The following is a 17,842-nucleotide window of genomic DNA, read 5'->3' on the forward strand; positions in this document are numbered from 1 at the left end:
GAAGTTTAGAGGAAGCTCAGCCATGGGTTGGAAGGGAGATGTGTTATAACTGGATATGCTTAATTGTTCACATTATTTGAACCAGTTTTACTGTTGTTAAACCTTAAAACGGTAGTCACTGACTTCTTGGTTGGAGGTTTGAACTGGTGTTAGCATTAAAAATAAAATCAGGGAGGGATTATTTTAGTCATCTCCTAAACTAAGGAGGACAGTTGTTCTTGAGCAAGTTGTAGTTATGGAGGTCCTCTCCTTGAAAGTAATTGCACATTAAGTAATTGTTGCAAACTAAGTACACTTTAAATATTTATAAAAGTGTCTTCAGGTTAGTATTTGCAGAATAAAGCAATATAAATCACAGAAGCTGTCTGAGGAGCTTCTGGGGAATGGCTTTTGATGTTCCAGTGGTTAATAACAGCACATAGAAGGTCTGATGCTTATTTCCATATTATGTTGTAGTTCTTAATCATAAGTTAATAGCAGAGCTATCTGAAGTGGTGTTACTTTGGTTCCTTGGTGGAAAACCTCTTGAGGGTAAAACCTTGCAGCCTGTGTTTTTTGAATATAACCTGAACTGTGAAAAAAGCTGACACTTGTTGGTTAAATAGGGATTATGAAGCACAATTAGCAAATATACTAATTGTCTTTGTAATTGCAGAAGGCGATGACAGAGTGGAGGTGGGGAGAGGGCTATGCTTTCTGTCTTAAATAGTGTTTGACAGGAAGAGGCCTCTTGATATTATGATGGAATGGTAGTGAGCTAGAAAACTCCACACACTTTTTTGTTAATGTAAGATTTTCCTTATAGTTTTGCAGTCGGATAAACTTCTTTCAGTCCTCTGTACTCTGCTATCAAAATCCTTTTTGAGTATCTCAAAAATGGTATAAATGGCATCCAGCATCTCTCCTCAACTGAATGTGTTAAATTGCCAGACCTGAAAGACAGGAAAGCAAAGGCATCTCTACTACCTCTTAACATGGAAAGGAAACAGATTCCCTATATCTTAGTCTCCTAATGCTTACACGATTTCTTTTTGTTTTCTGTATTGTATGTAATTCAAGAATTTGGACATGAAGTAAATACATCTAATGACTATTTTTCTCTAAAAACAAACAGAAAAATACTATGAAACACCTACTTTATAAAGACAGGCTCCAGTAACTAAATGATGGTATTCAGATGGCCTTGCTAAGACTGACATTGTTGTGTCCTAAGTTGACTAAACTGAGGAGAAAACAGTTGAATTATGTCCCTCTTCTTTCCATAACCAAAGCAGTTACATACCCAACGAACTTCATTGTACAGAGTTGTCTTCTGATTTCAGTCTTTAGTGTTGGTTAGATTTTCTTTTCTCTAATATCCCCACCTGTGAGAGTATGCAAAATACTGAAAGCCTATCCTTGAAAGGTATTTTGAATTTATTTTCTTTAAAACAATGTTTTAAGCGTGTCATCATTTATCTGCTTGTAAGAAGGAAATGTATGAGAGGATCATGCAGGAAAATGCACTGTCCTAGGGTGACATTATGATGCTTGTATCCCCAGTTGGGTGTTCTGTTCTTGGTATAAGGCACATTATATTCCGTGCCTTCAAGACTGGCTCTGAGAGCGAAGGCGGGGAGAAGGAGAAGCATGGAGTTTTGTTAGCCTGCTCTCACTTCACTGTGGTGTCTGAGCATGGATGGGGCATAACACGGTGCTCTGTTGTTTTTTAGTTAGTTTAACTAGCTGAGGCAGAGGAGTTCCCTGGACTCATTTTCATTCCCTTTTCTTTGAACTGTTCAAACCTGCTCCAGTCTGGGACCCAGGGAGCACCGAGAGCTCACACCTGTGGCCTACGGGGGCCTGCTCTGGGCATCAGCCTTTCCCAGCTGGAGGGATTGATAACAGAGTGACCACCCACAGGAGAGACTTTCTCAATCTGTAATCTCTACAGAGCGGCAAATGAGTGTTGTCATCTGGTATTGTTCATTTTTTTGTGCTGGGGAGCGCTTTGCCTGTTAAATAAACAGGTTTGTTCCACTTCTCTCCAAGGAAATTCTTCCCGAACCTGTTGTGGCGAGGGGCCATATGGGTTTGCTTTCTGGGTGGGCCCCTTTCAGAGATTTTCTCCTAAATTTGCCCTAAACCAGGACATGCACTCAGCTGGAGGTAAAATGAGTCTTGAAACAGGAAGACAGACCTCTGATGTGCTGGAATTCTTTAAGGGAGAACCTGTTGTGAGCATTGAGCTTTACCACAGCCATGGAACCTTTCTTTCAAAACTTGTACCCTTCCACTTGTAAAAATCAATAATTTTATTTTCTACATGAAAAGATATCAGGCTGGTGCTTGAATGTCTTGTGACATAGTAGACTAATGTAGAGATCTAAACAGTGTACCATCAATTGAGATAATTTTTTCAGAGTCCTGTACATGCCATTTTTCAAATTTATGTAGTTCACATTACAGAAATCATATTACAGATGTCTTGTGGAAGTGATGAGTAGTGTTCTTACTTGGTCTTCGAAAACTAGATATAGCATAACATTTGAAGTTACCTTGAGATGCTGTGCTAATTGGTCTGTTATTTAATGATTTGCCAAGGAGCAGGAAAAAAAGCCATGCTGCTAGCTCACAGTTGTCACCGTGATATTTTCTGAAAAATCCCTTTGCCAGGATTTGCCCTGAAAAAATCCCTTTGCCCTTCTCCTGGGAAGTTGAGAAGCCTCACAGAAAAATGTAAATAATAATTATCTGATTCTCTTCTCCTGTGTTTGCTGCTTTGCAATGTGACAGGTGCATGTTTGATTGGTTCCATGTGAATTGTTTTTACTCAATGACCAATCAAAGCCAGCTATGTTGGACTCTCTGAGGAGTCACGGGTTTTTATTATTCATTCTTTTCTGACCTTCTGATGTATCTCTTTCTCTATAGTTTAATAATAATATAATATATATTTAATAATAATATAATATATATCAGCCTTCTGAAATATGGAGTCAGATTCATCTCTTCCCTCTTCCTGGGACCCTCACAACCACAACACACAGTCATATGCAAATAAGAAAAAATATGATGTGATTGCAATTCCATTAATATGCTTCAAGGTTTTGCTTTTGCAGAATACTAATAAAGTAAATAGTTAATGTAATTTGTGTCCCATGGGTTATTCTTTGGGAGACGAGTCTTCCTAAGAGCTTTAGAATTAGTCAAGGAGCAATTTGCCACTACAGGCCTTGTAACAAACTGGACTGTAGCTTTATGTTATTGAGCATTCCTTCTATAGAAGCTGCTTATCAGTGTAGATTGCTGCTCTAGATTATTTAATTGCATTGTAATGCTGATATTTTTTTCTTGTGACGGTATGAATGTAAATGAATGAAACCATTGGTTATGAAGAAAACTTCAGTGATGCATAAAATTTGTCACCAGCTCACATATTTTAGCTAGATATACCCTTGATGTGACCAGGAATTAATTCACATGTTTAAAATGTTATGATAGTATGTGTGGGACAAATCACTATCACTGTGTAAGTTTTACCAATGTTTTAGTCTCGTGATTTTTTTTGAGTTTTTAATCTTTGTACGTGTTTTACAGAAAGTGCTACATTTCCCCACCTTTCCCCAAAAATACCACTGTTCAGTCCCCTTCGTGATCAAACTACTGTTCGATGTTTCTTAAAATGAGTAATATTTAATGAGATTTTATGTTAGTCAGGAACTTGCACCATATAGAGATCCCTTGAAATTAGCCAAATTTTAGCTTTTATTTTTGGCTTTTATTTTGGTTAAACTTGGCAGTGTTAGGTTTACAGTTGGACTCAATCTTAAAGTCTCATTCAACCTAATGAATCTTTGATTCTGTTATCTAAATACTTTTGTTTTGATTTATGATTTTGAGTTACAAAAATCTAAAATCTGCCACAGTGGGACTACTGTGTGCTTTATTAATTTACTAAAGATCTCAATTGAAGGAGGGGACTGGGAATATAGAATTCTCATCCATACATCACCTGTGGAATGACTCACTTCTATTTTTATTTAAATTTTGATAGGATTATGTTGCATGTATAAAGAAAAATAAAATAATTAACTTGGAGGATATTTTGCAGATTGTTGTAGATGTCTTACATTTGAGTTGCTCTCCAAAGTTTCTGAAGGTATTAGAAGGAGTAAGCATGTGGTAGTTTTCCTGATCAAGGTAAGCCAAGACAAGGTGTCAGTCCAGTTATTGGAAAATTCTCTAATTACCCAGTGGAACAACAGAGATAGTTGGCTCTTAAATTGTACAGAATGTACTTGTTGCACAGGAGAAGAGAAATTGAGAAAGGGAAATCTTGGCCAGTTGAGGTGTTGCTGTCTTTTTTTTTCTTTTTCTTTTTTTTTTTTTTTTCTTTGACCTGAATTGCAGTGACAAGTTTAACATCTTATGAAAACAGGACAATAAATAAAGGTTCTGTCTTTTCTCTTTAAAAAACCCCGAACAAAACCTTGGTTTAATTTTGGTGTTTTCACTTTCAATGCCAATCCAATGGATGTTCATTCTCGCAATGTTTCTTAGCATAGACTTTGGGGGTTTTTTTAGTACTGTAGGCATATAAAATTCATTAAATCTTTTTTTGTGTTTAAACAAAAAGTCAAACTAATATCCCGGGTTTGCATATCTCCTATGATGCCATAATCCTGTTTCTTCTCCTTTTTGTGACTTTTTAAAATGTTTTTATTTTCATCTTGAGAAGCCTTCTAGCTGAGAGATTAAAAGTTAAAAATAGATATTTAAACCAAAACCAATACTCTGCTGCACCTTGAATATGACTGACTGTCCTTTGTAGTGTGAGGGGCAGTGGAGAATTGTAGACTTGTCTCTTGAGGTACCTTACCAAGAGAGGAGGTTTCTCTTTGTGTCGTGTTCCTCAGATGTAAAGCAAAAAGCCAGTCCTTTCACCTTATACCTTCAGGGGCTGGCTCTTGATTTGTCTTCAGTGCTGTGGTACCATGGGAGTGATTTAAACCTGTGCTGAGGGCGCCTCTGATGTCTGGCTCTGTGCCCCAGCAGTGCTTGGTTTTGGTGTCACAGACACTTGGCAGTGTCTGTGGTTCAAGAGGAGAAGTGCCTGTCTTGAGCCTGCTATTTTAATGCTTGTTGGGGAGATGGTATTCTGTAATTCTTGGTTGTGAGCTAAAGCTTCAGCAGAGCCATTTTGATACCTCCCCAGCCCCTCTGCATTTTGAGGTTCAATCCAAGAAAAGGTTTGGTGGAAGCTGCTTTTAACCCACCATCTTCATAAGACATGATAAAATAGAGCAAGTGTGCTCAACAAGGAGAGGAACTACTGGGGGCCTGGAAAAGATTACACTCTGAGGTTTTTTAGGAAACTCTTGTTAAAAACTTGCTACTCTTTCATTTAGTTGTTAGTAAACCCCTCCCCACATTATAACAACTATAATTGGAAAATTAAACTTCTATAGCTCTGCTCCAACTGTGCTTGTTGTTCTGTGTTTAGCCCAAGTTGGTAAGAAGACAATTTTGTGCCACAAAACAGTTTGGTCAAGTGTGGCAGCAGCTCTCTGGTCATAGAGAGCAACACATAACTTTCCTAGGCATTTCTGGGAAAGGCTGTGAGAAGATCAGAGAAAAGAATGAGAAACAATTCTTATCTTTACTTGCTGTACCGGTTATTGTGAACATGTGGAATGTGTTACAGAGATTTGTTTACCAAAGGGTGGTTTCCTAATTAGCCAATGGTGATGGTATTTGGATTGATGGACCAGTTAGGTCCAGGTATATCGTAACTGTCTATAAAAGCAATGGGTTTTTTAATAATAATAATAATAATATAAAGAGCCTTCTGTGAATAATGGAGCCGCTGCTAATTATTACCAGGCCAGAGGCCCGCTGCAACAGTTAAGCTTTAAAATTGTACTATTGTAATTTGGATTTCTACAAACACTCCATTTATATTTCTCACTTCTTCCTGAATAAAAAATTTTGGTTTTTGCTGCGATAGGTGGATGAATCTGGAGTTTGTCTAAGACTTGCTTGACCTCTTGCTGCTGTGGCTGGACTGAAATGTCAAATGTGTGATTAAAACTTTTCTTCTCCTTCCAGGTGCCTGCTGATGGAAATGCAGGGCTGCTGGCAGAACCTCAGATTGCCATGTTCTGTGGCAAACTCAACATGCATATGAACGTGCAGAATGGAAAGTGGGAATCAGACCCCTCTGGCACCAAGACCTGCATTGGGACAAAAGAAGGAATTCTTCAGTACTGCCAGGAAGTAAGTGCTGTCTCAGGAATAACTGTAGTGGTTGTTCTTTCAGAATTGTAAGTGCAGGCATGTGCTGGAGAGCTCAGTCTGTAGGGAATCTTCCCTCTTCTGCTCCATTGCCTTCTTGTCCTTCCTGAGGAGGTTCTCTCCAGCACCTGTTAAAACAGCTTCAGGAATTGATTGCTGAGGGAGTCACTGGGACTGTTGGAAATTCTGCCTCTCTTCTACCCTTGGGGGATAGTTTTTATAGTATATGTGCAATGGACTTCTTTCTTATGAAGTGTTTTGAATAAAGCTGAGGTGGCAATTTATTATTTAAAATGCCCTTTTGGGCATTTTAGATTGGGCATTTTGGGCTGATTTGGAAAGGTCAGCTGTAGCATGACTTCTTTTGTTCTGCCATGACACTGAAATACACTTTTTGCAGTCCAGAGTTAATGGCCTCTGCTGTACACAGAACTACTCAAGAGTTTCTTAATAGAAAAGCTTCCCCTACAGATGAAGTCACAATCACTGATTTCGTATTGGAGAGCAGAAACTTCTTACCCACTTGCTTATATCCTAAGAATATGTGGATCTAATCTTGTTTTGTCTCAGTGATGTGATAGTACAATAACCTGGTAGTAGTGTGTGACAATTTGAAAAGAAAATATGTTATTTCATGCAGTGGAAAAAAACAGCATGCTTGAAGTTGCCTTAGTTCTTACATTCACTATGCCACCTCTTTTTTTAAGTGAGGGCTATTGCATATTTCTACAGCACTAACTGCTTTGTTTCCTAAATGTCGAACCAGTTCCTGTGAAACTATTTCTTTAGAAAGCAAGAGAATTTATTTTTCAGATCTTTGCTCTCTTGGCATCTTCATCCCTGTCCTTTCACCCATTGATTGTTCTTTCTAGGTTTTGTGGTATTGTATTCAGTTTTTATTGCATTTGGTCAAAATATTCACTTTAAGGGTGATATTATAATGCAATTGAAATTGATTCTTCTTCAGTAGCTTTGACTCTTTACAAAGAAAATTGCTTTGTGAAATTCATATTTTTGTTTATCACTAACAAAAATACCTAACCTGCCCTAACTTATCCTACTATTACTTTTTCAAAGATTTCCACTGGTTTTCTGTTGTCTTCTTTGATTTATCTAAAGAAAGTTGATTTATGCTAATGAAACTATTGAGGGTGAGGAAAGGAATTATAAAAGAAAAGAAGAGCATCAGTAAGTAAAAATGCATCAGTGACTAAAAGCAGTAAGTCTGTTTAAAGTTACAGAAATAAATATGTGAATTATGGCAGTAAGACTAGAAAGTTTGGGAGCTTTTAAGGCATGAGTAGGTTGGAGGTTCAACCACAAATGCTGCAGGCAGGGAAGGATTCTGGAGCGAGGTCTCACAGTGTAGCCGTCAACTGACTGTTGGGTGATTTTGAAATTTGAGGTGGCATTTAAAAAAACGCCCTCTCAAAAAGTAAAGGGAATAGGTAAGCAAAAGCAGTCAGAAGGTACTAGATATAGAATGTTAAATGACAAAGAGACAAATAAGAAAAATTTTGACTCCGTAAGGAAAAAAATCGTTTGCCATGTATCAGCCATGAAGAGAGAGAGATGGGGATTTGGTGTGATGGTCAAAGAATCTGAATTGATTATGAAGTACAACTTAGTATTTTAGGAAGGCTAGTGATGTTTTACTATAATGATTGGGTTAAAAATCACATAAACAAACTTATGCATTTTAAACATCTCTTGCTTGCAGAAGTCTGATGTAATTTTCTTTTTTCTGGTAAATCCATCTGATTTGATCTTCTTGCAATCTTGATTTAATTCTCAAAGTTCTGTTTGCTCTTGCCAAGGCATCCTGTTATCAAATCTCTTATCCTAACCCGGTCCAAAGCCCATCATATGTCTTGTCTATCCCAATAGCCATGCATGGAGACTGAGAGAGCTTAACTGGGTGAGAGCCCAAGCAACTTGGTCTGGCATAGATGTGAGACCTGGATGGAGCTGAGGAGGGTCTAAGTGACCATGATAGATCTCTTTCAACCTGATTTTTTTTTTTTTGCAAATCTGAAATTTTCTCATAATTGGAACAGACAAAAAAACCCTTGTGTTACTTGGGTTTTTAAAGGTAAATATTTAAATTACAGTGTATTAAGTCCTATTTTGTGTGCTTGATAGTTTAGTAACTTAGTATTAGATGAGTGTCACAATTTTTGAGCATCTCCAGTTCCAGTTAAAAGTATGGCTTACGGACTTCTGCCCTGTTGTGGGGCAAAGTGCAGGCAGGTCTACTCCCTAAAAATGGGGTGGGCTTTTTTCAGATTTTAGTTAATCTCTGTTAATTACGTGAAGCAGTATGCTTTCACCAACTTGAAGTGAGCAGTTCTCCTGTGGTGTGTTGGACATGGGAATCTGGCAAAACCCTCCCATCTTTTCTTGCTGTGCTCACCAGTAGGCTTTAGGTTTGTTTTCAGTTTTGGAAACTGCTGATGTCCTGCTGTCCTGCCATGTCCTTCCCACACACCCCCCTGAGGTGTACAGTGCAGCTGCTATAGGCTGCTGATGGAGAAGGGTCAAGGTGGTCTGGGGTGCAACAGCATGTGGCAGCAATGGGATCACTGCCAGCAGGTGCTTTGGGTGGGGTGCAATCATGTGAGCCCCAGCTTTTTGAATGCTGGTAATAAATTCAGAAATGGATAGCAAATATTAGGAAGTTCAGATCTGCTGACAACAGTTTAAAACAAAAAGCCACATGGAAGCTGATCCAACTCAGCAGCATGGAAAGAAGCTCCCTGTTCTGTACAACTCTTGCCCATGGTCCTCCCTCCTTCCTCACACCCCTTTGACCAGGTCTGTGGCATGTTGGGCTTTGGCTTTGGCTAGGGAATGGCACTGATGCTTTGCTATTATTTAATATTATTTAATATTTTCTATTCAGTATTAAATAATATTTTATAGCAAATATTATTTAATATTTGCTATTAAACTTGCCTATGTGCCCAACAAGAGAAATGGAAGCAGTTGGATAACAGCACCCACTTCTACCAAAGTAGAGGATTGCTAGTAAATGCAACTCGAACTGGCTTCTTATCTTTGGGGAACTCCTTGTTACTGTGGTTGATATTCCAAATATACCTAGTATTTCCCTTGCTTTCTGCTGTTTAGCTTGGCTGCAAGACAGTACTTGCTATGAGGGAATGGAACAAATTTGCCTTTTCCCATTAGCAGGAAGCAATAAGCAGCAAGGCTGAGATGTGGTACCTCTTGTGTTGGAATAGTACACAAGTAAAAATCTCCTTTTTGATTACTTTTGCCAAATATCATCTTTTCTTTCCTTTCTTTTCTCTCCTTTAATGCTGTTTTTTTCCCCAAAAGAAGGATTGCTTCTTCCTGTATGCTTTACTTCTTGCTCTAGGCAGAGGCTGAGTGTAAATGCTCTGCTAATCCAGCGGACAGGTACTCTTCCTGCATCTGTGGCAGCTTTCTTGGTTCTTCACTCTTGCTGTAGCAGCAGCTCTTTGTACCATCTGCTGAGGAACTGGATTTTTTACCCAGATCCAAACAGAACCTTGAAGTGACAGCAAGCAAGGGAAGGCTTTTCCACCCTGTACTTCTATTGAGAAATCTGTCCATCTGGCTTTTGTTGCAGATCCCTTGTGAGCACTGTTCCAGGCATTGTGATAATGACTGCATTGTAAGGGGAAGTGCACTCCTGTGGTAAAAACCTGCAGAGTTAGCCCATGCACCCAGTTCTTCCTCCAGCTTGGGAAAGACCAGAAGGGACATATCAAAAGGAGCCATTTAGGTGGAAACCCAATGTGCAAATGGAGTGATCCTGCTCTGTGGCTCCTTGGCTCTAAAATAATACAAAATTAATGTATAAGGAAACTCTGCTCACTATTAATAATAATAAAAAAAAAGATACTTCACATATTCTCTGGCTCTGATTTCTTTCTTGAAGGTATTTTTCAAAAAATAAAAAACACCATCTCTCTTTTCATCAAAACTGAACAAGTATATGTGTTCCTCTGCCTTCTTGTTAACTCTTCTTTTAAAAGAGCTTCTCTTGACAATGCAAGGCTAGATGCCTGAGTAGTGGGCAGAGCACAGGGCTAGGAGGTGCATAGACTATGGAAGGACTTATATTTCTCCTGCAGAGATGTACTGTGAACCTGAAGATTCTCATTGTTTCCTCTTGTGGTCCACTGCCAGCTTAGGTGGATTTTGAAGTCTTGACGCAGGAAGAGGAGTAGCTCCTCTAGCAGTAGAGGAGCATTGCAGAGCAGAACGGGACAAACAGGGAATAAGCAGAGCCACCTACATGTTTTAAAGATTAATGTTGCTTGGTTTTGCTTTACTTTTTTGAGTGGGAGCTCAGTGCATCTATCAGAGTTCATATTTGGACAACACATCACACAGTTTAAATATGTCAAAGCTCAGACAGTAGATAGCTTTTTTTGAAAGGACATGGAAGCTTTTTTTAAAAGGACGTGGAAGATACTTGAATGCTGCTTCCCAGCTTCCTTGACTTCAGTTTAACACTGCACTTACAGGAAGTGGTACTGGAAGCATATCCACATTTTCTTGTGTTCAGTGTAAGCTGGTAACTTCTCTTGTTTGTTTTTTAAATACCACAAAATGAAACTTTCTTGTGTGGAATGAAATGGTGTATAGGTAAGTACAATTTATTAGTGGTTTCTTTTAATGTCAGACTAGCTAGCATGCTGCTGTACGGATTGTACCTGTTACTGGGAAGTAAAACTGCATGGGCCTGATCTGCAAACAGCTGTCAAGTGCAAGTGCTGCAGATGCCAGAACAGTGGGGCACTGATGTAAATTTAGATGGTTTACAGCTCTGCGTGCCAGAATCCTTAAGATGTTGAGTGATCTAGATGACACTTCAGATCAAGCCACTGGTCAGTGAGTCCTTCTGTTGACACTGCAGCACCAGCTGTTTCAGAGGAATTCAGAGGAATTTTGGGAAAACCCTGTCACACCACCCAAATACTCGATAACTACCCCTGGTGCAAATTTCTTCCTGATAGCCCCTTATGGGTGGTTAGCTAGTGTCCCAAAGCAGATGGATACCTCTGTTCCTGGATTTGCCTTTTGTTGTTTTATGGGAGCAGTTGGGTTGCCCCCATCTACACATTATTGTCATAGGAAGGTGCTTTTGCAGGTCAGTTAGCTCCTGTCTTCTGAACAGTGCTAAAGAGTTTGTTAAACTGCCAGGGATGACAAGGTTTTTGAAAAGAGAAAAATTGTTTGGCCTCATTTTTTCTGAAAATTTGAGACACAATGATCTTACTGCTTTGATAATGGTTTCTCTCCACCTCATAATTTTCATTGTAATAGAAATTGTTGCTTTTATCTAGGCTGCAAAATATGCCCTTTCTAGTTTCTCAAAGCAAATAGCCACAGTATTAAAGGTGAAAATTAATTTTAAACCTGAACTACTTGAAATTTAGTAGTCTAAAACGCCATAAATTTTGCTCTGAAGAAAATGATCCATTCAGTGAAAGGGGAAACATACAGATTTTTGGCAGCACAGAATGTCCTTAAAAACAAATGACATTTTCAACAGAAATGGGTGTTGGTATATTCTGACATGTGTACAGTCATGCTTAAAAGTTTGACTGAATGGTATCTTAGCACTCTTTGCATTGATTATTGAGGTCTTAAGGTTTTATTTAGCTTTTCATCTGCAGCAAAGGTTGAACTAGCTTACTCTTTCTGCCCATGCTTAAATTTGATTTGCTTGGAAATAGAGGATTACTATTGATGGTATATTTATCCTGCAGTTAAACTTTAGTATACTCACCTACTTGAGAAAGAAGGCTGGGATTTTTAGCCCCGACTGGAGTTTACCATGGAAATATATTTCAAATCAAATGACTAATAAAACTTGGAGCATATGTTGCAAGATGATTTTTGTCTTTCTTTTGCTGATAATAAAAAATCTTCCCTCTTGTTTTTCCCTGCACTGAATGTCTCAAAAAGAAATGAAATGAAAAAATAAGGAATTTTTTGAAGAGTGCTTCTGCTTTGAGGCTGAGGGAGGAAAAAGGATGAAAAGGAATAAGGATTGTCTGCATAAATAAATATTTAGGTAAACATGTACTGCAGCATTTAATGAAACTGCAGTGCTGCATTTTCCTGTAGATTAATTTTTAATTTCGCACACATGATGGACAAGATTAATCAATGGGTTCCATCAGCATAATGTTTGTGCCAAGAGTACAGTAGTTTATTCTGTCTTCTAAAAGACACAAGTGCAATGGCTGTATGCCGGGAAGTCATCTTACCTTGTTTTCTTCATAGCTGAGCTAGCAGACAACCATTTAGCACATGCTTGAGAAAAAGCTCTTCATTATCGTCAGCAATCTGTGTTCTGTGCTTGTGGTTTGCTCCTTCAGGTTCCAGAAAGAGCAGCCACACTTGCACTAGATGCTCAGCATGCCCAGCCACAGCAGCAAAGCTCAACTGACCCAACTTCTGGCCCAAGATACTTCTGAGAGGGCTGTGTAGTGTTGGATGTGGTCTGTAGAGACACTGCCTTTCCCATATTGGTGGGAACAACACAGCTGACATTTATTGCTGCATTTCACATTCTCTTTTCTGTCTTGCATACAGAGTTCTCAGCATATATGGTCTACAATTTTACTTACACACACATCTCCCAGTCTTCCACTGTGTAACTCTGAGATGGACTGGTGGCAGCTGTTCCTTTAATAAATAATAAGCCTAAGATGTAATAGGCATAAAGTGTGATGGTTACCCTAAGTAAAGAAAAATTTATTATAAATATACAGCTGTTATGTTTCAGCCATTTTGAAGAGGATAGAGAAGCTATTTGCAACAGCATGTAGTAATAGGATAAGAGGGAGTGGCTCCAAACTGAGAGAGTAAATTTATATTAGACATGTTTTGATGGTGAGGCACTGGCACAGGTTGCCCAGAGAAACTGTGACTGTCCCATCCCTGGATGTGTCCAAGGCCAGTGAGGTTGGAACAAGATGATCTTTAAGGTACCTTCCAACCCAGGCAATTGTGTGATTTTTTTCATCTACCTTTTGAATAGAAAAAGACAACATGAGCAATTTGAAAGCAGAAAAAGTCCCAATATTATTAGGTCAAAAAGACAGATGTCAAATCAAGTCTGTAATGAAGAGTAGGCCACATGTGGATGAAAAAGTGGGTCCACAATTTCATTTTAGCAGCAGAAAACATAAGTGGAGAGCAAATGTATTCAAATATACCAGAATCTGTGCAGAAAATGAGAGAAAAGGCAGGTGAAAATAAAGAAATGTGGAAAAGCTTGGTATTTTTAGGCAGAGTGATGACAGCAGGAAGGACAGAGGAGAATTGGAAGGTGAATGAAAGACTGAAAAATCTTACGTAATTCAGTATCCTTGTAGTGATTATCTGATCTGAAATTTAGGTTTTTTTGGGTCGGTTGCTGAACAGTTCCACAGATTCCACAGACCTATCATAAAGATTTGGAGAAAAAGCATATGGACCCTCTATCTCAAATGCAGAATCCCAATTGCTGCTGGTTTTGCTGTAGCTTTGGTTTCTGGCAGGGTTTTGCAGCTGGAGTTACAGGAGGAGCATCAGTGTCACATGCTGGTTTCTAAGATAAGGATTCTTTGTTGCTGTTTGGCAAACTAAAATTTTGCCTTGTTCATAGCACAAACGGATTTGATATTTGCAGAATAATTTATCATGTTGTATAGCTGTGTCATAGAATTTCTGGTTTATGGGATGTCAGACTGTCAGAGGGTCAGCCTAGTGTTTTTCACTAGGCTTCAGCAAGTGAAAAACTTGGTGACAAGACTGGTGACAAAATGCTTGCACTGTACTGGAAATTAAAAATAGAAATCTGTGCAATTCTTACATTGACTTTACTGCTTAGATTAATCTTTGGAGAAGGAACTTCATTCTAGTTTAATGTTTAATTTTCATGAGTGTTAAGGAAAAGCTTATTTCAGTCACCCCACTAAACAACAGGAACTGCTAAGCCACTGAGCACAGTAAAATATTGCATCAAAACATAATCCTGAAGATGAGAACATTTAAAACTTTGATCTGCTTTTTTTCTTTCTCTTTGCCTCTGAATGTTTCAAGAGAAGAGTAGGTGCAGTTCTGAGAGGCAAGAAATAATTTCTCTCCCAGGATGAGCCAAAGCAGTATGGAATGTTAAGGATTTCTTGTTTGGTTTTTTCAGCAATTTCTAAATCCTTTCAGTCCAGAAGTCCTTGATTTGAATGGTCATATTTGATTTATTTATCTTTACTTCAGTCCAATTCAGTGAACTTAATTCTTGTTGGAGAAAGGGTACCAAAGATCATATTAATTTAAATGTATTGTTTGCCAGCCTTACTGTGAAACAAAAGTAAAAAAAGACACATGCAATAAATTATTATAATTTTTAATATTAAAGTTCTGTCTGGATTTTGGGGAACTGACTATCTTGGTGATTCTGTGGGTAGGCTGAGATATCTGCTGGCAAGATGCAGGGTGCAGAGGGACATGTTCATGGACATGTTGCAGCTTTGCAGTGGTTTATATCAGAAAGCAGATGCAGGGTTACAGTCCTTACTCTGTCCTTTGAAATTCAGGATCAGCACATCTCAGAAGATTCATAATTTACTTGGATTTGAGTTTATTCTAATTTGCTCAGTGTGCCTTTGAGCTGTTGGGAATGAATATCGCTTTTCTGAGAATAAGATCTTAAATATATTGGTGTTGACGTTTTGTGAGATATGATTGGACTTCATTGCACCCCAAGAGTGTTTTTCTGGGGATTGACATCACTGTGGTCAGTTGAGTCACTGGGAGCAATTTGAAGTGGTTTCTTCATTTGGCAGCAGTCCTAATCCTTTTGGGACTGGCCTTTTGTGGAAAGGAGGAAACAAATTAAATTTTTCGTATTTCAGGTTTTCTTGGAGTTCGATTGAATCTTTCTGTTAGAGAAATTGGTGACTGGTGATGCCTTAAAGTGGCTACCTAGAACAGAGACCAGACAAGATAAAGAGAATAAAAGCAAGTATTTTTTAAAGGCCTTCAATAGGTACACCTTGGGCAGTCAGAAGCTCCGAGAAGCTACACCCAAGATGGAAGATGGTCACAAGTTTTTCATTCAGATAAATGTTTGGTCCATTTATATATCAGGGGTTAATCCTCCAAATACAGCTTTGGGTAATGAAGTAATTTACTCCAAGTTTGCCCCCCCAATTTTTTTGGGGTCTGAAACAGTTAAGGTGTCCTTGACTTTCAGGCCTAGAGAGAATATAATGGGAAAACAGTAGCTGATAGGCTATGGAGTCTTGGAGTTATACACTAAAGCAGTACAGGATCTGCAAAACACAAAAGCTAAATCCTAAGGGATCACGGTTTCTGCTGACTTCAGTGGAGCATACAGTCACAAAAAATGTTTTGCCATCTGTGTGGGAACATACTGCTGGAGGAAGAAAGCTGGCAACAAAATGTTCAGCTTCTTTTTTGGTGGGGAATGGAGCATTAAGGATGTTCTTAGATTTGCAGGCTTCTGAGCTGCTTCTGGTAAGTGCAAAGATGCCTATAGGCAGCCTGGTGACTTGCAACTTCATGCACATGGAGACTTGATGCTTATGTAAGTTTGTTGTTGAGAGCTTCTGTCAGAACCTTTCTCCTTCCTGATGTGTTCAAAATTCAGTAGCCAGCTCTACAGCAGTGTTTCTTACCTGTAAGTGGAAAAAATGACCCAAAAACTTCGGCCCCTAACATCTGTGCTCTGTGCACAGCTTGGAGCCTGTGAGTAGTGGGGTTTGCTGAGGAAGTGCAAAGGTGAACTGTGGGCCTGTTCTCACTGCTGGAAAATAAACCAAGGTGGGTGGGTCTCATGCGGTAGTGCAGCAACAGAGAGGAATTTTTTGCTGCATGTTTTCCATTCTGAAAAAAAAAAAAAAAGGGTATTTTACAAAAAAAGAGTGTGTAGTGAATGTTAAACAGCATAATTGCCCTGGGAGATGCTTCTTGTGTGCTTCTTCTAAAAAAAAAAATCTTCAGTTCACTTTGGGAGAGGAGTCTCTTTTGCTATGCCTTGGGGTCCTTCCCACAGGACACAGTTCTCTGTGAACTTTTTCAACGTGGTTTTCCAACTCTAATTTTCATGAGTAGCAGTCCTGCCCAGACCAGCTGCAATGTAGGTCCCTCCCATGGGCAAAGTAGTCTTCCCACAACTGTTTTCTCCTGGGCCATTTTGTTCATGTCTTTTAAGGATGAGCTGTTCTAGTATGAAAGCAAAGGTCCTCTTCCTCTATCTGTGGAAGCAAGGGTTCTTTCTCTGTTCAAGCCTCTCACCAGATCACAGCTTCTCAACATTCACCTGCTCCAGAGTGAGCACCTTTTTCTCATGGGCTGTAAGTAAATTCTGCATCCTCCCATGCACTTCATGAATTACAGGGAAACAGTTTGTATTGTAGTCCTCACCACAGCTTGCAGAAGAATTTCAGCTCTGACGCTAGGAGCACCTCCTCTTCCCCCTCTGTCTTTTGCGCTGACCTTGGTGTCGCCATGTTCTCCTCACGTGTCTTCACCTTTTCATTTTCTCTGACTCGGGAGAGAACTGGTATCTGTAGATTCATTTGTTCTCAAGTTCTATCAATTGAAAAGTTTATTTATAGAGTTCTGCAGAACTGAAAAGTTGATCCTGTCTGGGCTCCGCAATGGGGAATTGTTCGCCGTGCCTCTCACTGCTGGTGACGTGGTCCCGCTGGCACTGTGCGAGCTGTGCTGGCTGCCGTGCTGCTGGTGCTTTACTCAGCACCTCTCTTCATGCAGGGTGCCGAAAGGAAAAAAGGCTGGTGCCACCACTTTTGCCCTTCTGTCTGCAGCATGGCTAGTTAAAAGCGGCTGAGCAAATGAAGTTAATTGTGAGCCATGTTGAAACAGTAGTGGCCGCCTGGCAGATCGCAGCCACAGGGCTGCTTACAGCTGTGTGGTCTCGGCCATGTGGTTGCTCGTTCTGCTGGGATGACCCCTTCTTGGTGTCATGATCCCGCTGGCATGATCCCAGTGTCTGCGCTGGAAAGGACCCCAGCCCCACCGGGAAGGACCCTGGCTGCCCTGCCAGGAAGGAGCCTGACAGCCCCCTCACCACCCCTCAGAGGGCAGGAAGAAAGAGCAGTGGCATGACTTTTTTCCTTCTTAAATGTGTCATCACAGAGGTGTTGCTTACTACTCTAATTGGGCCAACCAATATGTCAATCATCAGAGCCTTTAGGGATTGACTCTGCTGGACAGAGTAGAACTTTTGAGGAGCTTCTCTCCCAGAAGCAGCCTCTGTGTTTTTTTCTTCACCCCAGCTGAAAACCAGAATAACCTATCAGACCCTTAAAGAGAGAAGTGGGTGGATAAAATATTGTATCATGCCTAAATGAGGAGATTTTTATTATTATTTTTAAATTACTTCTGGCTGCTTTTCCCCCTTCCCCTCCACCCCCTTTCTGGGACAACAGTCCTTGTCCTTTGTACATAATATATTACTTAGAGATAAAAATACCCTATTATCTTGATTAGGTATTATTCTGTCTCACTGCTCAAATATTTAACTTTATTA

General features: G+C 39.5%; 1 protein-coding gene across 2 annotated transcripts in view; it reads left to right on the forward strand.

The window, feature by feature from the left end:
- The window catches only part of LOC121341331 (amyloid beta precursor protein), a 205,889-nt gene that overhangs the window by 45,021 nt on the left and 143,026 nt on the right, over nucleotides 1-17,842 (forward strand). For both annotated transcript variants that reach the window (XM_041414760.1, XM_041414761.1), the window contains exon 2: nucleotides 6,091-6,258. In XM_041414760.1, the coding sequence (XP_041270694.1) occupies nucleotides 6,091-6,258 (168 nt within the window). The remainder of the gene's footprint in view (nucleotides 1-6,090; nucleotides 6,259-17,842) is intronic.

The sequence above is a fragment of the Onychostruthus taczanowskii genome, unplaced genomic scaffold (genome assembly GCF_017590055.1).
Source record: "Onychostruthus taczanowskii isolate IOZ18803 unplaced genomic scaffold, ASM1759005v1 scaffold47, whole genome shotgun sequence".
Classification (NCBI taxonomy): domain Eukaryota; kingdom Metazoa; phylum Chordata; class Aves; order Passeriformes; family Passeridae; genus Onychostruthus; species Onychostruthus taczanowskii.